Below are 24200 nucleotides of genomic sequence, written 5' to 3'. Positions count from 1 at the left end.
GAACGGTGGGTTATGCTGCCCCCTGCCGCCCGCTCTCCACACTGCAGCCCCGCTCCCAGGACAGGGCGGCGCAGCGAAGGAGCTCGTACCGTCCAGGGTCAACCCTTCTCCCCGTCGCCGGGGGTTGACCAGAGGGACCCCGCATCTTCCAGGCTCCGACCTGAAAAGAACCGTGCATCTGGAAACGTGGGGACAGTTCTCCGGCTACCCCCTCCGGGACCGCCCCACCCCTGGCTGAAGGAGTTTATCAAATGTGCTTGCTACTTCCTGGCATTAGGCTCCCGCTGGCACTTTTATTCCAACCATAAAAAGGCTATTTCATTGAGAAATAAAGTCCCATCTCCCTGACGTGTGACTCCTTTCAGAGCTCTCAGCCGCCAGGCAAAATTTATGTTTCCCGGATGCTCTCTCCGGGGTTTGCAACTGGAAATTGGGGAGAGGGGGCTGGAAGGGGGAATTTCCTCTCTGGTTGATGGGACTTGTGCTTGTTTCATTGGTCTAAGGAGCCCCAGAAACCCAAGGCGTCCAGGAGAGAGCCCTTGCCTTGGAGTGAGGAGGAGGCCAGGGTTCGAGCCCTGGTTCACCAGCTGTTAGCTGTGTGGCCTTGGGCAAGGTCCTGAGCCTCAGTTTACTCCTCTCTAAAATGGGAAGAGCAATTCCTCTCTTCCTCAGAGGGTTGGAGCTCGATGCTTTGGGCAGAGGAAGATGGAAAGCACCTGGAAGCTGTAGAAATGTCCAGTGTGGCTATTATTACGGAGGCAGAGGAATTGTCTTATTTGGATGGAGGGTTGCTGTCCCTGGCACAGGTTCTCCCAAGCAGTGAGTGGTCTCAGCTTCCGTGTGCATCAGATTCACCTGGAGGGCTTGTTAAAACAGACTGCCGGGCCCCACCCACCCTGTGTTTCAGGATCTGCAGGTCCGGAATGGAGACCAAGAATTGGCTTTCCTAACTATTCCTTAGGTGATGCTGATGCTACTGGTCCGGGGACCCCACTTGGAGAACTGTTGTTCTGAGGGCTTTGAGATCTGGGGTGTAGGACAGCTCGGCCCGGGCATTGGGAGAGGAGTAAGGAGCTGGTGGGAGGTCACCTGTGGACCAAGGTAGGGGTGGGCTCTGGCCAGCTACGCGGAAGAGAGTGTCTGTCCATATTGTCCCATCTTGTTCCCCCCCCACACCCCTGGCTTGGCCTCATGTCGCTGGTGGCCTCCACCACCAGAAACCAGACCCGGGAGCAGCAGAGATGTGGGCGGTGGTCCAGGGCTAGGCTGTGCCTAGGAGGATGGACCCTAAGGGGTGAGGGGTTCTACAGAGCCACATTGGGGACTCTTGATTTACCGTCCCCCCGGGCTGAACCTCCCTGCCACCCACTCCTGTTCCCTGTTTCGGCCTGTTGTTCAGAGAAATGAACTGACTTGCTCAAGGTCACACGGCTTGGGCAGGACACTCAGAAAGAGCCCTTACCACCACACTGCCTCTCCGGCAATGCAGTAATTTGAAGGATTACTAAGTTGATGACTCTAATTCCAGTTTAAGTAATATTCAAATACCCAACAGAGACTTGCAGCTAAGGCTAGAAAAGCATGCAGTGGTTGAAGAAGTCTGCCGTGGGAGCGCCTAAAATCTGGGAATTCAAGACCTTCAACGAGGGAAACAACAACGAGCCTGGATGTTACAGGGCATGAAAACAGGCTTTGTGCTCGGGGAGGAAACCCCAAAAAGGAAACTGGATCGTGGCTGCCCCGTGTAACAGGACAGAAGGGCAATAAATCGTCCCAGCCCCTGAAATTTACACACAGCCGTGGGGTGAAAAAGATGGGGACCCAAGCTACTGAGGGCAGGGAGTCACACGGTGTCTGACCACCCCGAATCCCCGACTATCTGAGATCCTGCCCAGCGGGAGGCTGAGCTGGAGGGAAAGAACCACTCCTTGCCAGGATCTCAGTGGCCACAGAGAGATCAGCAGTAAAGAGATGACTGCTGTAGACCTGGAAGGTCTCCACGGGACAGCTGGAGGTCCCCCATGGCTGGGAAAACCCTCGTACGCATGCACACGCGGCACTGGGACTGGGCACAGGTGCCATCCAGGCCCTGGCGGATCCGGAGCCCTGGGCAGGCGTGGTTCTGGGGCTGTCCCGGATTGTGGGAGAACGGGAGACTCCCCAGAAGCTCGAGCGAGCGCTTTCTAACTAAACACGACTGTCCCGGTTCTGAGTCGGTGCGGAGCGGAGCGAGGGGAAAGAGGAGAAGTGAAGTGCTTGGTTCCAGCTGCGCAGCCCGCTGAGCTGGGCCAAGTGCCCAGATCCTCTCAGCCTCGCAGCTCGCTGCCCGCTGCGGGGAGAGCCATTTATGCCAGGTAAAGGCTGGCGATTTCATTAACTCCGTTCCCTTTGTCTCGTCTCCAAGGGCGCCGGGTGGTTAAACATGTGGAGGACTTGGTAAAGGGTCAGCCCCGGTTTATAGGACTGTCTTGCGGGGGCGGGGCCCTGGTCTTCGAGGCCCTGAAGCTGGGTGGTTCAGCAGAGGTGGGGAAGGGGAGGAGGGAGATGGGGGGGCCAGGAAACAGAGACTGCGGGCATCTCAAACATCACCTGCAGCCACCTTCACGGAGTCATCTGATGTCCCCCCTAGAGGGGCCCTTTGAGTCACCCTTCCTTCCAGCGGGGTGGGTTGGCCTCTGTCAGCCAGGGCCCCCCTCCTCCGTTCCTTTCGGCCGCCCCTGCCCTCTGATGTCCACTTTGCAGCTTTTTTTTTTAAAGCCAGGATAAAATCTGGGCTCCTGCGTGCCTCCTCGTCCTTTCCACTTCCTCCTGTTCACTCCGCCAGCTCCCGTGGCCTTCTTTCCGTCCCTCCAGCCCTCCTCAGAGCCCTTGCATTTGCTGTCCCTCTGTCTGGATGCCCCCTCAGAGGGGCCGTCCTGACCACCCCGCCCCAACCTACCCTCCATCCAAGCGGCGTATTTTCGTCTCTTCGAGCACATCGTGTCATCTGAAATCGGCCATGAGTGGATTTACGGTCAGTCTCCATCCACCACCCCCCCCTTCACACATAAGCCCACGCTCTCCCACACACGCGAGTCCGCTAGAACTTTCGTTCCCATGTGAGGGACCTTCTCTGTCCAATTCACCGTTCCCTTCCCAGCTCTGGAACAGAGAATGCACTCCATCAACATTTGCCCAGCGATGGGGTCCGTGATATGCACCATGCGAAGGCAGGTGGGGGTCTGGGGAACCAGGTGACAGGGGGCCCACAACATCAGCGCTGGGCTCTAACCCCCTTTCCCACCAGCCCCTGAAGTCTTCTAGCCCGGAAGCCACGGGCTCCAGTGAGGTGATCCCAGCCTAGGGGAGTTCAGGCTTCTTTCTCCCCCCCACCCTAACCCCCCCAGGCCAGACCACCCAGCCAGGTGTGGGGGGGGCAGCCTGGGGCCTCCTCTCGCTGGCTTCCCCTGTAGGTGTCAGGCTCGCCCTGGCCTGGGGGCCGCCGTCCCTGGGCAGCGGCTGCCCACAGGGGAACCGCCTGGCAGGGCGGGTGGGGGTGGGGGGTTGGCCTTGGAGTCACGGCTCCGATTCAAGAAGGGAAATCATCCGAGCTTTTAAAAAATTAAATGGAGTCAGTAATTTGATTTCAGAGAGAAGCTGAAAACCTCGTAATGGCAGGAGCAGCTCAAGTCCGTGGTGAAAAGGAAAAGCCTTAAATGGGGCTATTAAGCTTTTGCCTGGGATGGATCTGCCCGGAGAAGGAGGAAGGAGGGGGGGGGGCGGGCAGCGGGGAGAAGTCGTCCTGGAGGTAGAGACCGTTTATCAGCCAAGACAACCCTGATTATTTATTTATTTATTTGTTTTGCGTTCCGGGCGTTGTCCGCGGCCCCCTCTCCTTGGCTGTATTTCAAATCCCACTTCCAGCGACAGACTGGGGGGGGGGGGGGGGAGGGAGTGCCACCGTCTCAGGGAACCACCCCCTGTGCTGCTCCCGCTCGGGCCACAGCTGGGCTTCTGGGCCAGGAAACGTGGGACCCCGGTGTTCCCTGGAGGTCAACGGGGGTCACCCGAGTGATCCAAGCCGGTGGGGTATCAGCTGCTGCCATGGGAACGGGAGGCAGGGCACAGTGAGTCACGGAACCAAAGCAGTAAGGCTCCCCGTTCTCCTCTCATGGGGTCCTTTAGAGACCCAGGGTCACGGCCCCTGAGGCCCAGGGGAGGGCGTCTCACCCTGTAGGATCTTATCATCACCCAGCCCTCCCCCACCCCAGAATGTCTGAGCCGTGGCTGGAGGCTTCTATGCTCTCCTGGAACAAGCAAACACGCCCTCCACCTGGGCCTGGTTGCCCAGCAGTGTGGCTGCTCTGATTTGCCAGAACGGCAGGAATGGTGACCCCAGGGATGGCTCACGGGTTCTGAGTACATGCTGTGTGCAGGGGCCCGCGCCCGAGACTTCGCGTCCACGTCCTCCCAGCCCCAAGTATTATCACCCGCCCCCCACCCCCACATTTGACTGATCAGGACACTGAGGCACAGAGAGGTTAGTGTCTCGCCCAAGGTCACACAGCCAAAGAGTGGAGAGACCAAGACTTGACCCCCAGCAGCCTGCTACAGAGCTTGCACTCCTACCCCCTAACTGCTGCCCTCCGCCCCCGGCCCATGCTTCACCACATTTAATGGTGAGAGGGCACGCAAACCAGTGCTGGAGGTCCCGGCAGGTGGGAGGCATGCCCAAATATCGTCCTCCCCCACTCCTTTTACTTGGCATCCCCTGGGCCGCTCCCAGGACTCACCCCAGCCAGGGGGCCTCTCAGAAGCCCCTCCACGTTTTTCTGAAGCTCACAAGCCCTGTGACTTTCGGGACTGGTTGCCCATGTGGGTTCTGCGGGCTCCTGCTAGAGCATCCCCTGGTCAACAGAAAGGGTCTCCGGGTTCAGCCAGGCTGGACCGGGAAATGTCTGTGGGGGCCCATGGGCTCTGAGTTTGCTGGATGCAGGTACCACGCCCCACTCGGCCTGCTCCGCCGGCCAGGGGCTGACTCGAGGCCTCAGGCTCACTATTACCCTGCCTCCAATGGAGCTGCCGGCTTCTTAGAGGTGCAGGCCAGAGAAATCTCCAGAAGAGCTGTCCCGGACCGGTAGCTGCTCAGCGGGAAGAACTGGCCGGGGGCCTGCTGGGCCCACCCTGTGCCTCCCCGGGGGCTCGGGGCCTGGGGCCCTCAGACGGGCACTGGGCCTGGCCGCTGCCATCATGCCTTGGGAGTGCTCACGGCAGGGCAGTGACTGTGGCGTCCATTCCCAGCCAGGGGGGCGAGTCCCGGCCCTGCTGTGTCCTGAGCTGGTCCGAGGTGCCCCTTAGCCTCCTTCCTGGATGGCCCTGGGGCCTCCGTTGTGGAGGACATCTTCTGGGGCTCTCTGGGGCAACAACGGGGAGCCAAGGCCTCTTCAGCTGGGCTGGTCATCAACCTCGTCAAGGCGGACCTCCTGGCTGGCCCGGCCAGGTCCCCCTCGCCGGGGCTAACTGGCAGCCACATCCCCCCTGACAATATTCCCAGCAGGAGGGGACTTCCTGGTGACCCGGCAAAGCTCTGCTCAGGCCTCATACTTCCTAGATGTCATGGAAATGGATGGCCTTGAGACCAGGAACACTTTGGACTGTTTGGACCCCAGAGAGGAGCTGAGGAGGGGAGATGTCTGAGAACAATGCGTGGTCAGGGCTGTGGGGGCTGGGAAGACTGGACAAGGGGACCGGGGCTGGCCTGGACAGCTCCCATGGACTCTAAGGACAGAGCAGCTGAAGGTGGGGCATGTCCAGGTAAGTCCACCTTCCTCGAGGGAACCTGGGGACCATTCTTCTTCCATAGGCTTTGCTATTTGCAGGAATGGTCCAAGCCCCTTCTTCAGCGAGAGAGCAGTGGAGAGAGAAAGCGCATCATAAATAAAGGGATGTGAGCTTAGGCCCTGCTGAGGACAGCAGGCCAGAGACAGCCTGTGGGAACTGCGCCCTCAGGCTGGTACTCCAGGCCTGGCCCCAGGCTCCAGCCACAAGGTCTTTGAGGCAGGCCTTGGTTCCCCTCTGTGTGCACAGCTGCGGACCCTACCGGCCACCTCCTTTTGCCTGGTCTCAAGGCCCTGGGGGCTGTGAACCAGGCAGGACAGCTGGAGGGGGGCGGACCTCAGGTGGGAGCTCTTAGGGGCCCTGTTTTCTCTGGGGACCGTTCTGAATTTGAGGAGAAGACTTGGGCGGAGGTCAGAGCGCGGCTCCTTTTGGAATAATGGCGGTGAAAGTGGGGGGGGGGGGGAGGTATCACGTCTGGCTGGGTCCACCAACGCCTCGCCAGGATGGAGCCCTTCAGAGGAAGTTGTAGCAGCGAGGCCAGGTGACAGACCGGCATCAGAAGGCTTGAGAGCAAAGCTCTGACAAAGCCCTTCCCAGAGGCCACCCATGGCGGCGGATCCCGCAGATTAGAACTGGGGAGAGGAAGCAGGTGGCCTTCCTGCTGGAAGGGTGTCCCTCCTGGGGATGGTGGAGGGGCAGCAGACCTCAGAGTGACAGTTCAAGCAGACAACAACCTTCTAGAACTTTCCAGAAAGGAAGCAGGAGTCAGCTCTCCCAAAGGGCCAAGATCCTCCCCAGCCCCCTGGTGAAAGGGTCACCCATGCCACCTTCCTACAGATGGGAAAATAGAGGCTTGGGAGCTTCAGATTCAAGCACTGGGTTAGGAACTGCCCCCACCGGCCGAATTTCACAGACCTTCAACCTGGAGTCCTTTTTGAGCATATGCGAATGTCAAAATCTCTTTTGAAACCGAATCACAGAATTTTAAGTTTTCTGTAAAGACCAGCCGGTCCCAAGTCCCACCCCTGTATGATGCCACCTCCCGGTTGCATCTGTGAGCTAGTCGAGGGCCAAATACGTGGCCCCAGCCCCAAGAACCACACAGAAGCAGACTCTGCCTCGATACTATTGACATCCTGGGCCAGATCCTTCTCTGCTGTGACAAAGGCTCCTGAGCACTGTGGGATGTCCAGCAACACCCCTGCCCTTTACCCACCAGATGCTGGTAGCATCAGAAATATCTCCAGACATCGCTAAACGTCCCCCCGGGAGGCACAAATACACCCCGTGTTGATAACTGCTGGGTTAGAGCTTGCTGGTTCTGGCTTATGCCTTCAGACACGTTTGGTTTAGCCTGCAGAGGGGTTGAAATATTTTTTTATTTTCTATTTTTTTAAATTATTTTTTTAATGTTGCTTTATTTTTGAGACAGAGAGAGACAGAGTGAGAGCGGAGGAGAGGCAGAGAGAGAGGGAGACACAGAATCGGAAGCAGGCCCCAGGCTCCGAGCTGTCGGCACAGAGCCTGACGCGGGGCTCGAACCCACGAACCGTGAGATCCCGACCTGAGCTGAAGTTGGACGCTTTATTGACTGAGCCACCCAGGTGCCCGCGTTTTAAATATTTTTTTAGGTGAACTGAGAAAATGTAACCAGCTTCTCCTGGGAAAACAGAAGATTTGGCCGCATTGGCCTGCCTCCCTGACGAGGCAAGGATGGGCTGCAGCTAAGCAGAACGACTTCCTCTCTTTAGTGGGGCCCGGGGTCTGCCCGCTCACCGGCATTTCCACCAGTGTCCTCTCCCTGGCCTTCAGCACTGTCACCTGGGCCACCGGCTCTCTTCCCCTCACTCATTTATACTCCCTGCCTGACCCCTAGAGGCATTTTTGTCAGAACCTCTGCTTTAAAATGTCAAACAGCTTTCTCTTAACCACCCTCCTGGTTTCTCTTCTCCAAGCTGGACAGCCCATTGCTTCCACTGCCCTTGACATCTGTGATATTAAATAATGAGGATTTCTCCTATATTTCACTCTGGAGGGGGTGGGGGGGCGGGGATGGAAAAGACTCTGTAACCACTGAGTGCTTAGGCAATCCTGGTACATTAATATTCCAGCTCATTAGTCATATATTTTCACAGAGAAATGTTCTTTGTCTGAAACGTGTTTTTAAAATTCCTGGTGAAAACATAGTCCAACGGGCATCTATTAAGTGCTTACCAAGGGGAAGGCGGTGTGGTAGTCCCACGAAGGATAAAATGCTGAACAGGACACAGTCCTTGACCTCAGAGAGTTCCCATACGAGAGGGAGACACAGGATTGTGCACCGATAACCGTAACAAGCATAGAAAGACCTAGAAGCTACAGGGGAGGTGCAGGGAAGGTACGCTGGGAGCCAGGGAGAGGGGAGATTCATTCTGGCTGCTGATATTAAATTAATAAAATGAGGCAGAGAACATTCTTTCCCCGTGTAAATCTTTCCGGAGAGGCCAAAAAGTCTTCCTAAGATGTTATTGCCATTGCTGAGTTGTTTTTGTATTTTATTTACTAGAGAATCTACCCTCTCTTCAAAGCCAGGGGCAAAGGTCATCTGGTCCTTGTCCTCTCCCCCCAGGCCTGCCTGCCCTCCCTTATAACTCTCTGGACATTTCTTTCCTCCCGCTTCCAGACTGGACGCTGCTGGAGAGCAAGGGCTGTGGACCCGGTGGCCTCTGTTCCCACCCCCCCACCAGCCTCATACAGGCCCCTCCCACAGGCAAGTGCTTAGTGAATATGTGTCAGATAAAATCTAGCCCTCCCTTTCCAAAAATCAATGTCATTGCTGCAGGAAACTGTTAAAATAAAGACAGCCAAAATGTGTAAAAACTTTCAAGAAACATTTCCATTCTTAGCAGGCTGTTAGAGCTCATCCCCCACCCCGCTTTTTTCCTTTGTTTCTAATTCTGAGTTTGGGGCTAGATGTGGTAGGCAGTCCCCTTTTAATCTTTAAATATAGTTCTGAATATAATTACATTTTTATGCAGCACCGAAACATCATATCCTGGTAACGGGGCATTCTTGCACTCTGCACATCTGTGTTAAATCTCCTTCACGTCTGTCTTCTATTGAGGACAGTTGTGAAGTCTAAGATGAAAGTGATCGACATCATTTGCGAATTATGTGTATTTCCTTATGCTGTATTTCAATGGGCTTTGCTCCTGGTGGTTTTGCAAATGGCAGGTTGTCTGGTGGCCGTGCCGTCACCGAAGACCCCTTTCAAGACGCGGGTCCCGGCGTCCTGGCACAGAGGACACACCCCATGCTTAGAAGAGCATTCGTCCTGGATTAAGAAGCCGCGCCGCGTCTTTGCCAAAGAGCCCGATCCGTCTGGTAAGTGAGCTGAGGCGCGGAGCCCACACAGGTCAAAATGAAAATGGATCACCTCGTGCTAGGAACCCTGCTGAGCTCCTAACCCCGTCCTCCCCCACGGGCACCCGTGTTCCCACTCTGCAGATGAAAACACTGAGGCTCCGCGGGGTTAAGTGACTCGCCGAGGTCCTGCAACCAGCTGAGCAGTTGATGTGCCCCTCCCCACGCCCCGGCAGTTTGGGTCCAGGGCCCGTGGCCACATCACCACTCAGCTCCCAGGCCCCTCCTGTTCCCGGACCACTTGCAGCCAGCGTGCCCGACGCCGCTTACCGCATCGGGTGTGAGACCTGGCAGGCCCAGAAAGGGAAGGCTTGTCACAGGAGAAGGAATCACAGGGCCAGGCAAAGAGGGCTCGGGTGACGTGTCCTGTTACCGGGAGGCGCACCCCCATGGTGACTCGCTCACCCACACGCTGGGAGGAGCTCTCCACGGTCCAGGGGACGGGGGCAGCCATCTCGCCCGTTCCAGGGCTACCCTACAGACAGCCTGCATTCCAGAGGCTTCTTGGGCCTCCTGGCATTGGTGTGGGGCGACGAAGAGTGAGTTGCGCGTGGCCGGGTGCATCCTGTACCCCACGGCCGCCGTCCTCCTGGGGGGGGGGGCGCCCTGACAGGAGTGTCAGGCCCCAGGGGCACAAGTGGCCAAGGTCCGTCTTCAGCTGGCCCCACAGCCCCGCCTTCCAGGTCTCTGATTCCACGTGGCGTCAGTGGCCCAAAGGAGGAGGGGCTTCCAGAAGACGCGAGGACGGCTGTCATGACAGATGCTGAACTGGACCCGCAGCACCCTTGCCACCAAGCTCAGGATTTCCTCCACGTGGCAACCTTCTTTGACCAGACCCAGTCTCTGCGTTGGGATGTCGAGTAAGGCCTCTGACTCTGGAATGGGGAAGGTCACGGGACACAGAAAAATACACACTTCGCAGGTATGCAGACAAAAAGGGCGGTTCCAGGACCTCAGGGGGGGGTTGATGTCCCGTGGCCAGCACAGTGCGCTTTCCTGATCGGCGACGTGAGATTACTTGGTGGCTGGGTGGAAGGGAAGAAACAGGCCCTCCCCAAGACCCAGGGACGGACCCCACCATCCGGGAAGGCCCATAAGGAAGCAGATGCCGGGAGCAAGCCTGCCCCTCGGAAGCTGCAGAAATGTCTCCACAGAGACCGCCTTTAGCTTCAGCGACCTGGTGCCCCTTCCTCACCAGAGCTGCTCTTAAGAAACAAAGCTCGGATCAATTGTTTACACTTTAGCAAGAATTTCGTGTGTCGCCCTCCTCATGGGGGCGTTTTAAGCCCGCACTGCGGGGGCGCCTGGGTGGCTCAGTTGGCTAAGCGTCCGACTTCAGCTCAGGTCACGATCTCACAGTTCGTGGGTTCGAGCCCTGCGTCGGGCTCTGTGCTGACAGCTCAGGGCCTGGAGCCTGTTTCAGATTCTGTGTCTCCCTCTCTCTCTGACCCTCCCCCATTCATGCTCTATCTCTGTCTCAAAAATAAATAAACGTTAAAAAAAATTTAAAAAAAAAAAAAAAAAGCCCGCGCTTCAGTGGCTAAATGAAAGCACCTGTCTCCAAATAAAGGGCTTCAAGCATCATGGATAAGGAAAGAGGTGTTTGGGGGCTTGGCGAGGCCCCTCCCCAGTGCCTTAAAATCACCAGAGCTCCATCGTGAACTTTGGGCCACGATAAAATTCTATCAGATGTCAAGTCTTAGTCCTTTCTGATCTACCCACACAGGATGAAGCCTTTGATCCACCCAATGTTGCAAACAGAGTTCCTTAGAATTTAAACTTCCCAGAGGTAGGAAGTACTCATCCAGGTTCCAAGCCTCTCTATATGACACCCCAGGCTGAACGAAGTAGTTATTACGCACAGGGTCTGGATCGGGTTCCCAACCACTGAGGGATCGCGGAGCCCCAGAGGGCCTGCTGACAGGTGCAGACCTTCTCCTGTCTTTATTCTCAGGCCCCCTGGAGCCGATCACGGGACCTCCCAGGAGAGAAGAGTCCCCGGGTTTGGAGGCCTCTAGTAGAAGATTCCGCTTTTCATCCATACTCTACACCCAACCCGTACTCCATACACATTCATACCTTCCGGAACAGCAAAAGTCTCTCTGTCCCAAGCAATCCAGGGAGGCACAGTCAAGGCTGGGGTGACGAAGAGGCGAAGTGGGGTGGGGCCCTGGGGATAAGGTGTCCAGAGGAGGGAGGAACACAGACGGGACGGGACGAGAGAGAGACGAATCCAGAAAGGGTGGATTTAGGGGCGCTCCTGGGTCTTACCCGGTGGGCAAGCATCTTCTAGAAAACAGGCATAGAAGCCGTTCACCAGTTAGAGTGGCAGGAGACCCTCGGAGGTGTTGAGCACCTGGTGAGGCAGAAGTGTCCCCCCCGGCCCCCCCCCCCCCCCCCCCCCCCGCCGCAGTGGCCTCTGAACTTCCAGAAGCAAACTCCCTCCACAGGGGACTGGCCTGCGGCCTAAACCCCCAAGTGTCACCCAGCTCAGGTCAGGGACCGTTGCTCCAGTGCCACCAGGAAATATTATTTAGCCCGGATATTTTTAGCAGGAACCGAGCTCCGAGCAAATGTCACGTGAGCCATCTTCTCTTACACGGCAACTTTGGGCTATTTAAAGAGATGATAATTACGCTCCTGCCACCGCGATCAGGACGGGCTGAGTGCGTGATTACAGGAGCCCCTCATCTGCCGTGCGGAGCACTTTACGCTAATGGAGCCCAATTTTCTAAGCTGCCTGCCTAAATCTGGCCGGTCTCCCAGGTGGACCTTTGAATTGGCACCGGAGGGGCGGCAAACTGCTCTTTGAGGCCTCGTAGCTGCCCCCCAACGGCGGCTCCGAGGGCGCTAGGCCACGAGATCCGCCCCCCACCCCCCAGCCTGGCGGGACTGACGCTCGCCACTGACCTCCCGCCTCGGAAGAAGGTCTCGCCTTGGCCTTCGGGTGATGACAGTGGTGGTCTCCGTGCCTGGCATCTTTCAGAGAAGCCAGGAGCAACCCTCGAAGGAACAGCAGTCATGGGGTCTGGAGAAGCAGGACAGTCAGGCCAAGGAGACGCGGTCGCTAGGGGGCCCAGGAGAAGGCGCACTAAGGGGACACTTGGGAAGGTGACGGGGCCAAGGGGGGGGAGGGCGGGACCAGGAAGCAGGGCAGCAGGCCAGTCGGGGAGGAAGGCAACCTAGACGCTTGCACTCCTTACACCGGAGGGAAGCAGGCACCTTGCAGGAGCTGCTGGCCCGTAGTAGGAACGTTGTGCAGCACACATGAGAAAGAATGGATGTGCTGTTACCCCTACGGGCGACAGATGCCGAACAGGCAGTCCATACTCCGTCCAGCCAGGCATAACTGGGGTCCTGTGCTCCGATCCATTTGCAGTGTGCTTGTGGACATCGCCGATGGGGGTCTTGAATAAAGGTGGGCGCCTGGATGGTGGGGGGGGGGCGGACAGGAGGGAGTCCCCAGACCCCATCCTAGAAGGACTGGCAGGAGGAATTCAGGGGCGGACTCGAGGAAGGGAAAGCTAGCTGACTTCAAATACTCGAAAGGATATAAAATGAGAAAGGGCCAGGTCCTTCCAGAAGGCTGCTGACAACAGACTTAGGATCAGCTGGAGGGAAGCGTGTGCCCTGTGGAACCAGGCGGCCTCACAAAGGAATGAGCTCCCCGTCACTGGAGACTTTTCGGAGAGAGTCATAGCATGAGACGGACCTCGGAAGCCTCCTGGCCAGCCTCCCACCCAAAGCCGGGACCCCTCCTCAGAGTTCCTCCCGGATGGCCTCAGGGCTCTGCCCGGAGGGCACCAGGCGAAGCATCCAGTTTCAGCTGCCAAGACACGAGCCCAAGAAAAGTTGGCACTGTCCACCAGGCCCGTCCAAAGGAAAACAGAAGTCAGAGCCTCCTGCCTTGGAGTGTCCCTGAGCGCCGGGCCTGGCAGAGCCTTCTAGAACGTTTTGCTCCTGCCCCACCTACCTGGCCACTGGCGCTTCCCAGGGGCAGTGTCAGGGAGACTGCGAACAAAGAGAGAGCAAGGGTTCCTGGCAAGCGGTTAGCAAAGGTGAGCGAGTAAACATTTCTGCCTGAGCACATAAGCGTGGCAATTACCTCAGCAGGACGCCGGCGAGAGAGCGTTGCCGGCTGGGTTGTTTGCTCATTAAGACAAGAAAATCATTTATGTTCTGGGACTCAAGTGTCAACAGACCCAGGGAAAATGTCTTGCCTCAGCTGCCACCCTGGGGCCGGCCAAGGGGGCAGCTGGGATCCCAGGCACAGCTGGCGGGGCCAAGAGCGGGTGTGCACAGCACAGACACGGTTCGGGACCCACTTCCCATCAGCGCCGTCTCTCGGCCCCTCCTACCTGTTTTCCTCCCTTGCCCTTTCTCCTCCCTTCTCGGGTCCAGCAATGAAGGGTGGAGAGAGTGCGGCGGCGGGCCTGGCGTGCCCGCCAAGGGTACCGTACTTAGGCGTGACCCACCCACCCCAGGCTCCCCGGGGGCCGAGAGGGTTCCCCTGCGGTGGGACTTTCAGGGAAGCCCCAGGCAGACCGGGATGGCTGGTCACCATACTGCCCATGAGCCCTGTAGCCACCCCATGGGGGGGCACCATTCTGCCCATTTCGCAGATGGGGAGGAAGGTGCCAGTGAGGGCAGAGCAGAGAACCTTCCCTGGAGCCCCTGTTGCAGCCATGGTCTCACCCTCCACTCCAGCTCTTCTCCCACTTTTCTCTCCTTGCTGCAGCCCCCTTTCGTTTGCTTCAGACCTGGGCAGGGAGGGAGTCACAGACCCACGGAGGGTCCCTCGGACAGCACCTGACCGACGCCTGCCCCGACAAGCTGGGGAGGGGAGGCCCGGGGGACGGAGTGGCCTCAACAACACCCTCCCCAGCCCACCCCCAACTCCTCCAGAGGCAGGGACAGACTGGGCCTTCATTCTCCCATCTATAGGATGGAAATAATAATAGCAAAAAGAAGCAGGTGGGAGGAGACCCCAGCCGGCGCGGTCTCCTCGGTGGCCCAGCCTTGCTCCCCCTTGGCCCCCAGGACGCCCCGCGAGCCCCTGGGTCTCCCTGTCCTTGGAGGTGCCCCCTTCACTTGGGCAGCAGAGACGCTGGAACGGGGTGTGGTGAGAGCAATGAAGAGGGTGCGACGTTTCCCTGGGCCCCCACCAGAGCCCGCCCGCTACTCCCACGTCCCGTCCCTCCGCTGCAACCTGGAATAAGGCAGGGAAGCCCTCGGAGGCCAGGCTTTAAGGAGAGAAGCGATTCTGCTTCCAGAAGGAGGGGAACTTGCGATCGGCACCTTGCCCTTTAAGGCCCCACGCGGAGGCTATATTTAGGGCCGAGGACATTCCGCAGGACCTCGGGCAGCCTTCACTGGGAGCAATCGCTAATCACTGCATTGAGTTTACGGGTGCCCCTGGGCACACTTAACCCAGGGCAATGAATAGTTATTGCCGGCCTCCCGCTCGGGGCCTGTGGGCACACTTAAGCAAGAGCGCGATCGCTGCTAGCGGGCACGGCTCGGGTACACCCTTGGGCACCCTGCGCCTTCAGCGGGGAGAGGCAGAGTATTAAATATCTATGTGCCCTGTGCCCACAGCTGCATTTAGCCAAGGGCAAGGCCGGTGAAACGGCTTTAATTAAAACTTAATGCAAGTTCAAGGTGCAGGCACGGAAGCAGCGGCTGCAGAAGTCACCGGGAATGAATCAGTCAATTCGATGAGGTTCTCAGTGGTGGGGAGGGGGGCCAGGGCAGCAGAGACCCGTCTTCTCTCTCGTGCCTGCTGCCCACCTCTCTGTGTCCATGTTCTGGGACGTGGGGCCACTGCGGGCTCCCACACCTCGCTTGGCGAAGGAAGCTGGATGGACATCGCGGCTTCTAAGGAAGACCGTTGGAGGCAAAGCAGGCGCCTGGGCCAGAGGCGGGTCCTGCGTTTCTCAATAACCCGGCCCGGTGCCGGTGACTCTGGCCACACCGTCCCCCTGGCGGTGGCTCCCAGAATTACAGACCCGGTGCAGGGGGAGAAGTGACCCGTCCCGGAAACTTCAAAAGTCGTCCCCTGTGGGCAAAGCTTGGGGATCCTGGGGTAGATTCTTAGGAGGACCAACACCAGGCAAGTGGGCAGAGAAAGTCCTGCTCCTTAAGACTGGGAGGCAGAGGAATAGCCAAGCAGTCTGCCCATTAGCCCAGGCCCCAAGCCAGGAGGAGTTCAGGTCACCGGGCCTGGGGGCACCCCAGAAGTGGGGCTCCCTTCTGGAGCCGCTTCATGTTTACAAGATTAAAGTCAACTTTTTAACATCAGAAGGGCTCACATACAATTATGGATTTCCAGTTTCTCGTGAAAAGTTGGAAAGGCTGGCCAGATGGGGCTGGGGTGGAGTGGAGGCTGCCTTTCTGAGTGGGGGAGGGACCGGGGGGGGGGGCGGGGGGAGCAGGGTGGGTGGGAGCCTGTGCCCGCCTCGGCTGTGGCCCCGCCACAGCTCTGCCTGCCTCACAGCCCGCCTCCTCCACATGCCTCCTAATCCCTCCGCTTCATTCTCCCATCTGTAGGATGGCAATAATCATAGCACCCATTGCTCAGAATCGCTATGGAGATGCAGTGAGTTAATATTTGCAAAGGAGTTAGAACAGTGCCCAGCACAGAGCAGGTGCCTTGAAAGTATTTGCTAAATAAAGACACGAGTACAATTCTGTGCTGTGGTTGCATTTGTAACCACCCACCCATCCAAGTCTTGTTTAGCTCACAGAGACTCCCGCAGGACTAGAGAGAAAGCTGACAAGCTGACGCAAGGAGCCCACAAAGCAGGGAAGGAGCTCACCTTGGGGGGAACCTCCATTTCCTGGTCTTTAAAGTAGGGACACTGCACCTGATTGCATCTGAGGTCCTTTTATGGCTAAAAGACTACAATTCCTTGACTTCACCCCAGTCAAGAAGGGGTATCCAGACCAGCCATTTTTTTTTTTTTTCAATCGAGCAATCGAGAACACGAGGGCACAATGTTGCAGCTTCGGTGACAGCCCCAGTGCTCCCGCTGGCTCCCATGCCAGCCAGTTCAGACACCTTGAACACACCTGCCCCCCCCCCCCCCGCGCATCCCATCCCAACTCGCTCAGACAAAGCCCAGGGGGACCGGGCACCCGGCCGGTGCCCACGAATGCCTGCGGGAGAGCAAGGCCACGGTGCGTCTCCAGCTGCCACCCCTCTGCCGGACCACGTCTGAAGGCTCAGGAGCCGTGGCCTTTGGAGAGAAGCCCAGTCTGGGATGTCGCCCCGCCGTGTCCCCTGGGCCCCCTGAGCCTGTTACTTGAACGAACGTGGGCCCACAGGAGACGCCCCCCTGGCCCAGCCTGGACGTTAACACTGGACACTTCATGATGAAGCAGACGCTCTGCTCCAACCTTCTCACCCCTGTTTGAAATATTCTGATTTCCAACCTGTAATTTTGCTTTCTGGAAGGAGGGCAAAAATTCATGCGTGCAAATGGAAGAGGAAAACACAGTTCATAGGGCTGCAATTATAGGTCAGTGACTATTCACAGCAAGTACGGTTCACGTCAACTGGCTGGCAGCCGGGAAGGTGTCAGGAAGAGGGCTGGGAAGGGAGACCGAGGCTGTCGGGCCTGGGAACCTGGGTCTGGCTTCTGGGTTCCCGCAGCGCAGCCCCCACCGGGAAGCCCTCGGGGCTGGGGAACGTTTGCAGATTTCAGGAAGGCCAAGCCTGGGCAGACAGGACCAGAGCTTGTGCCCGAACATCCCCTGACAGGCACCAAATGTTTGCTCATGCCTGACCTTCCTCGACCGCCACAGATGACTCCTAAAGTAGGCTTCCCTGCTCCCATTTGATGATGAGGCAGGTGAGGCTCAGAGTAGGTCAGCGACTAAGCCAATGGGTTGGTGGGAAGAGGAAGCAACTGAAGAAAGGAAGAGAAAGAGAAGGAAAGGTTAGGTCCTGGGATCGCTCCCCCCACCGCGACCCCCTCGGGAGACACTCCGGGCTCCGTCAGGGAAAAGAGTCCGCTCCCCCACCGACTGGCATCAGCCCAGCCCTCGGACCCCAGCCCCCAAATCCCGCCTCTCTGCACCTTCCCTGGGTAGGCTCCCGGCCGTGCGGCGCCTGGAGCTCGGGCAATTTGGGGGAAGGGCCTCTTAAGGAAAAAGAATATAAAAATCTCTTTTGCCAGCTTTACAGTCATGGTCTTGTGAGCACCTAAGGGGCCGGTGCAAGTGAGGGGCCCTGAGGCTTATGCTCCATCAGCGCCAAGGCCAATCAACTTCTGCGAATCTGGCCGCACCACTTATTCACTTTATTAAGCACTGACTAAGCCCCAACTATGTGCCAGGCCCAAAGGCCAACGCTGTGGGCGTGCCCCACCCCCTCCCTCCCCGCCCAAGGCACCCCAGATCCAGCCAGAGACAGCTGTGGGAGGAGATTTGTTATCAATCAGGGCAGCAGGTGCCATGATAGAAGCAGGTTCAAGGCACAGAGGTGATCAACTACCAGGAAGACTTCCTGGAGGAGGCAGTCTCTGATGTAGGTTCACGCGCCTGGCAGTCTGTGCCCCAGACTCTGAGAGGTCAGAGCCTGGGCTTGGCCCCTCTCTTCTGTCTCTCCCCACTCTGTGTCTAGGAAGGAATAATGATACAATGTTCCCTTTCTTGACGTCTGCACTCATACTTAGCTCTTTTTGTCTCCCTGAGTGGAAGCTTCCCGAAAGACATCAGCAAAGCCTGATCTTTCCCAAACCCACCTCCTTCTGCACGAAGCAGGCTGAGTATTGAGCTCAAAATATGAAGTCGCCGGGGCGCCTGGGTGGCTCCGTCGGTTGAGTGTCTGGCTTCAGCTCAGGTCATGATCTCACCGTTCGTGAGTTCAAGCCCCTCATCGGGCTCTCTGCTGTCTGCTCTCTCGGCCCCTCCCCTGCTCGTTCTCTCTCTCTCTCTCTCACTCAAAAATAAATAAACATAAAAAAATTTTTTAATCAATTAAAAAAAGCAAACAAAAACAAAGTCACCGTCAGGATCAGGATACAGGAAGTAGCCACATTGGGTAAGAAAAGAATTCAGGTGGTTGGGGCCCTCCAGGTCCCTACGATAAGCAAAGGACAGAAGTGTGGTTGAGCCTGTAGAGGCCACTTTTCTACAAGTGGAATCTCAGAAATCTCAGACACCCAGATGTAAACCTCGAAGTCCCTTATCTGGGGTAGAGGAAAACAGTAGGAATAGGACAGGGCTGAAAAGGTACAGAGCAGCAGGGAATCCTAAAGTTCTACCTTCGAAACATATCTAGAAGCTCACTCCTTCTCCCCACTCTGGTCCCCGGCTTGGGTTTCTGTAGCAACCATCTCCCTTACCTCCTGAGCCCCTAACGGTCTGTACTCCACATAGCAGCCGTTTGCTTCTTTTTCCACACTCGTTCAGATCATGTCCCGCCTCTGCTCAAACCCCCATTTTTCACCCCGAGGAAACGCCAAGGTCCTAGAAGGCCCCACGTGATTTGCCCCTCACCTCCCTGACCTCCACTTCTACTTCCTCACCTCCCTCCCTGCGCTCCAGCCACCCTGGCCTCTCTGCCCTTTTGCAAGCAGGCCAGGCATCCTTCTGCCTCAGGGCCTTTGCACTGACTGAGTCCTCTGCCTGGAGCTCCCTTCTTTTAGATACCTGCACGGCTCACTCCCCCATCTCCTTCAAGTCTTTGTGCCAATGTCATCTTCCCAATGAGGCCCACGTTCTGGGTAGAGAGATTACGGGTCCCTTTTATTGTTTTCTTCGGGTTTTCTCTAGTTTCCGTAATTATCTTGTGTTGCTTTTGTCATGATTTTGTTTCAAAGTCACTTTTAAAAGCTCACAGTTTGGGGGCGCCGGGGTGGCTCAGTCGGTTGAGCATCCGACTTCGGCTCGGGTCCTGATCTCACAGTTTGTGAGTTCAAGCCCCGCGTCGGGCTCTGTGCTGACAGCTCGGAGCCTGGAGCCTGCTTCAGATTCTGTGTCTCCCTCTCTCTCTGCCCCTCTCTCACTCGCACTCTGTCTCTCTGTCTCTCAAAAATGAATAAACATTAACAAATATTAAAAAAAAAAAAAAGCTCACAGTTTGGGGGCACCTGGGTGGCTCAGTCAGTTAAGCATCCAACTTCAGCTCAGGTCATGGTCTTGCCATTTGTGGGTTCGAGCCCCGTGTCGGGCTCTGTGCTGACAGCTCAGAGCCTGGAGCCTGCTTTGGATTCTGCGTCCCGCACCCCCCAACCCCCACCTCTTCCCTGCTCTCTCTCTCTTTCTCTCTCTCTCTCAAGAATAAACATTTAAATTTTTTTTTTAAGCTCACAGTTTCATTTTCAAATTCTTGACTCAATTCTGTATTTGGTGGAAGATGGAGACACTATTTCAGAAAACAGTCCTGGAAGCCTTTATGCGGGGGATTCTCTGGTGACATGTGTTCCTTTTAAAAGCATGCAGCCTCCACCTCTATCTTTAGCAAGAGATCAAGGCCGTGCCTCTGGCAGAGGGCGGCTCTGAAAGGTAGGAGATCACTGGGGAAATAAAGTGTCTCAGCCTGGATGTGCAAATTGACCTGGATCATTTTAGTTTTGCATTCACGTCTGCACTTTGTAAATATTTGCCTGGCATCCCGCTGCTCACACCTGCTTGCTGTCCCCTCAAGTTTATGGAAGGCAGCAGGCACCGTCATTTCTCTGTCCCCACCTGGCACTGCTAAGCACTGCCGTGAAAGGAAAACTCTCCAGCGAAAGCCACAGGTGTCTCTGACAGTGCCTAAAACTAATGGCCTGTGGCTGGCCGCTGTGACTAATTCTCTGATTATTGACTTTATGATTTTACGCTTAAAACTTCTTTATAATAACACACAGAAATGTTTAATGGGCTCTATCCAGAGCCATAAAAATTACTTATTGAACAAGCGTTTTAAAACTATTAATCTATTGTTTTCCATTAATAATGGCTCTCCAAAGAACAGGCGACAGCTTAATGTATCCACGGCATTTCTCCTCGAAAAGTGGCCTTTTAATACATAAATGCCGCTCCCAAGGCTTCATGGGTTGGCTGGCCATCGGGCAGCTGGCCCTCCCAGGACAGATTTAGGCTCCACCAGTCCCAGAAAGTGCTTTAAGGATTTCCCTAAAAATCCTTAAGGGGGCCCTGGGAGATTTTCCCGGTCTCTGAGAGAGATCGAAAAGCCTCTCTGCTCGATATCTCTTTCTGTGCAAAAGAGAAGAGGTATTTCTAGGGCCTGTGCTGCGGTGCCCACGGTGGAGAACACAGAGGAAAGCGGGCAATGTGCACATCTCTCTACTCTTGTTCCCTCCAGAAGGTTCCCGGTAATCACCTGTGGTACCCACCCCCTTCCTACTTCCGTTGGCAAGCCCACGGCTGAAAGGCTTCTGTGATCCTATGTCCCTGTGTTCTGCTATTTCGGGTAAGCAGTTCCCTCACCAAGCCTGAGGTGGTTTCCCACTTCAGATATGTAAAAATTTCCCCTTTGGGACGCCTGGGTGGCTCAGTCAGTTAAACGTCCGACTTCGGCTCAGGTCATGATCTCATGGTTCGTGGGTTCGAGCCCCGCGTTGGGCTCTGTACCGACAGCTCAGAGCCTGGAGCCTGCTTCAGATTCTGTGTTTCCTTCTCTCTCTGTCCCTCCCCTACTCCCACTCTGTCTCTCTCTCTCTCAAAATACATAAACATTAAAAACGAAATAAAAAAAAAACTTTTGGCCCTTTGGGGCCCTTTGGCCCCACATCTATTTATTTTTCTGGGTGATTTAGATTTTGAAACATATCAGCACCAGATGGGCGTTTCTTCTAGGGCTTCAGGTTGTTTATTCATTCAACAAACGTTCATTGAGTGTCTACTAAGTACCAGGCTGTGTTCTCGGTTCTGGAGATACAGCAATAAACCGGAAACGTGGGGCCTTGCCTGCCCAGAGCTACCCTCTGTGGGGGGAGCACAGATAACAAAAGGTCATAAAGGATCATTTTGGGGGCTGCCCACCTGGGTGGCTCAGTCAGTTGAGTGTCTGACTCTTGATTTCGGCTCGGGTCATGATCTCGTGGTGTGTGGGATTGGGCCCCGCGTTGGGCTCGACAGGGTAACAGCGTGGGATCCCTGCTCAGGATTCTCTCTCTCCGTCTCTCTCTGTCCCTCCCCTGCGTGTGCACACTCTTTCTCTCTCAAAATAAATAAGTAAACTTAAAAACGATTATTAAAAAAAAATCGTAGAAGATCATTGTAAACAGTGGTGAGTTCTGAGGGGCAAATAGGGTGAGGTTGTGACTGGGGGTGGGCGGGGACTATGTTAGACGGAGAGTCAAGAAGGCTTCTTGGGGAGGTGGCCTTTGAGCAGAGATGTGAGTGACAGGAAGGAACCAGGGGTGAGAAATGGAGGAGGAGCATCCCGGGCAGGGGACAGGGGACACCTGGGATGAGGTATCCGGGCAGGCATCTCTCCCTAGGCGAAGACCTACCCAGCCAACAACTGTTCCCTACCCGGCAAGTGCAGAATTCTGCTCAGCCATCTGCCTCAAACTCTCCCAATCTCTCCTGGGCATCCACAGGCCATGTAGTCTCAGAGGCACTTGACCTTATCTGTCGAACAAGAAAACACTTCTGAGAAGGACGGAAGAATTTCTCGGCCCAGCCTCACTTCAGTGGACCGGTTAGGTAGGGGCATGGAGGAGTCACGTTGTCAAACCTGAAGGGGCCCTTTACCCCATGCGGAGGTGTTAGTTCAGAGAAGGTTAGAGGCCAAACGTCTTAGGGTGGGGTTTCTCAGACGTCAGTGTGCCACAAATCACCTGGGGGAATCTTTTTAAAGTTCAGATTCTGATTCCGTAGCATCGAGGTAGGGCCTGGGGTTCGGCAATTCTGTCAAGCTCCCGGGTGATGCTGTGCTACTGGTTCAGAGACCACACTGAGTGGCAAAGGTCCTGGAGGTCATGAAGTCCAACCGTGGTGTTTCACGGGGGGAGACAAGGAGAAATGGGACTTAATGGTGAGAGCACAGCGCTGAGGTCAGAGCACCTTGTTTTTTAATACATATAATGTATTGTCAAATTGGTTTCCATACAACACTCAGTGCTCATCCCAACAGGTTAGGGCACCTTGGTTTGAATCCCACCTCTTTTCTGTGTGTGTGTGTGTGTGTGTGTGTGTGTGTGTGCTGGTTGCTTAGTTTCAGTTTCTTCCTGTGAATTGATTGTATGATGACAATGGTGGTGATGATGGAAATGATGGTGGTGATGATGGTGATGATGGTGGTGATGAGGTGATGACGATAATGATGGTGACAATGATGGCTTTGACAGCGGCGATGATGGTGATGATGGTGACGATGGTGGTGATGATGGTGGTGATGATGGTGACGATGGCAAAGATGGTGATAATGATGGTGGTGAAGTTGGTGGCAATGATGGTGGGGTAAAGATGGCAACGATGGTCATGATTTGGGCAAGAATGGTGATGATGGTGGCAATGATGGTGGTGATGATGGTGACGATGGTGGTTATGATGGCAATGACAGCAACAACGATGGTGGTGACAACTTCATAGGGTGGATGCAAAGCTCGAATGCATGCAAACTATGGTCTTTACAGGGTGCTCATTGTAGAGAGTGGTGCCTAAAGGTGACGGCTCTTATGATGATAACTACCGTCACCCAGAGACAAAACGACTTCTCCATGGTCACAGAGCAGTAGAACCGGATGCCCAAACATCCCTACTATAATTTTCCAGCTCATCACGTAGCCAAACAAATTACAGTGTCAGAAATCGAGCCAGTGTTAGAACACACATGACCCTGAATCAATATGGAACCCATCGTAACGTTCCCCTTCTGGTACAGGAGGTACATCTGATTTCTGGCAGGCCTCAGGGCCATCGCTGTCGACACAAGCTCTGGGAGAGTCAGTAGAGAAAATGGGGACTCTGAGCTGAATCTTCACAGCACAGACATGTGATAGCCTGGTACGGTTTAGAAGATATGAGTAGACCCTGTGGAACTTGTTTACCGGTCACTTGACTCCGAAAAGTTGAGTAGGGGCAAGCCAGGGCATCCCTGGAGCTTTGCAACTCAGGTGAGGGCTCCAGGTAGAGGGCACAGGCTAGAGGTAAGAAACAGTCTGCAGTGTCCTGATGCCACCCCACCCCCACCAGTCTCCAGATGGCATCCAAGAAGGATCTTGAATATGTGAGATCATGCCAGTCCCTGCGGAGAATGGTTCAACAGCTCCCCACTACCCCTGGGAAAAATCCAAACACTTGCCCAGCCCATGCAGCCCCACCCACTTCTCTGTCCCTTCCATCACCATCGTCCGGCCAAACTCGTCTTTCTCTCCCTCGGGTCCTCTGCCCATACTGTTCCCTCTGCCTTAACACTGTTCCTCATTCTTCACATGGCCAGCTCCCCTTTATCCGGCAGGTCTCAGCTTCAGTGTCGCCCCCTATGGAACACCCTCCCCGACCACCTCCACCTGTTACCTACCCTGGCCTTGTGTTCGTTTCCTTCCCGGTTTACATCACTGTTGGGAACTATGTTACCTAACGGCTCAGAAGGATTTCTGTGCATTTCTTCCACTTGAGTGAAGGTACGTGCAGATAAGCTTGTCTCCCATTCAAGTGAGGATGAGCTCAAGGGGGGCAAGGGCCGTGTCTGTCCACACTCTGTTCCCAAGGCCCTGCCATTGACCTGTGCCTGGCATGTAGAACTGTTCAGTAAATATTTCACAATAAATAGCTATAGCCGGATCCTAGCATGCTCAAGAAAAGGGGAATGATGGAAATAACGTGGGGTGATTCATCTGCTTCCCTTCCTCCCACAACACGTAACTGATAAGCTCTACGAGAAAGCCCAGATTATGTCTAACTCATTCACCGTAGCACCTACAAGGCTTTGCCCAGCGCAAGGTGCAAGACCCCTGATAAGTAACTGTTAAAGATGTGTTTTGGGGGCACCTGGGTGGCTCAGTTGGTTGAACGTC

At 55.7% G+C, this 24200-nt stretch overlaps 1 protein-coding gene across 1 annotated transcript; it reads right to left on the bottom strand.

Moving 5' to 3' along the window:
- Window positions 1–1957: 1957 nt before the first annotated feature.
- On the bottom strand, window positions 1958–21938 carry CUNH1orf127 (chromosome unknown C1orf127 homolog). Its single transcript, XM_047082399.1, is given in 15 exon segments — window positions 1958–2128; window positions 4773–4871; window positions 5501–5591; window positions 5593–5713; window positions 6368–6495; window positions 9490–9506; window positions 9625–9808; window positions 9896–10094; window positions 11491–11575; window positions 16524–16664; window positions 17967–17998; window positions 18213–18293; window positions 18296–18304; window positions 21712–21740; window positions 21934–21938. Coding segments are annotated over 15 exon segments (1392 nt in total).
- Between the last annotated feature and the right edge of the window lie 2262 nt (window positions 21939–24200).

This window comes from Lynx rufus, unplaced genomic scaffold (assembly GCF_022079265.1).
Source record: "Lynx rufus isolate CCGP_SWC_20201006 ecotype Redwood Valley unplaced genomic scaffold, mLynRuf1.p SCAF_2, whole genome shotgun sequence".
Lineage (NCBI taxonomy): Eukaryota > Metazoa > Chordata > Mammalia > Carnivora > Felidae > Lynx > Lynx rufus.
This window is presented reverse-complemented; position numbering and strand designations above follow the sequence as displayed.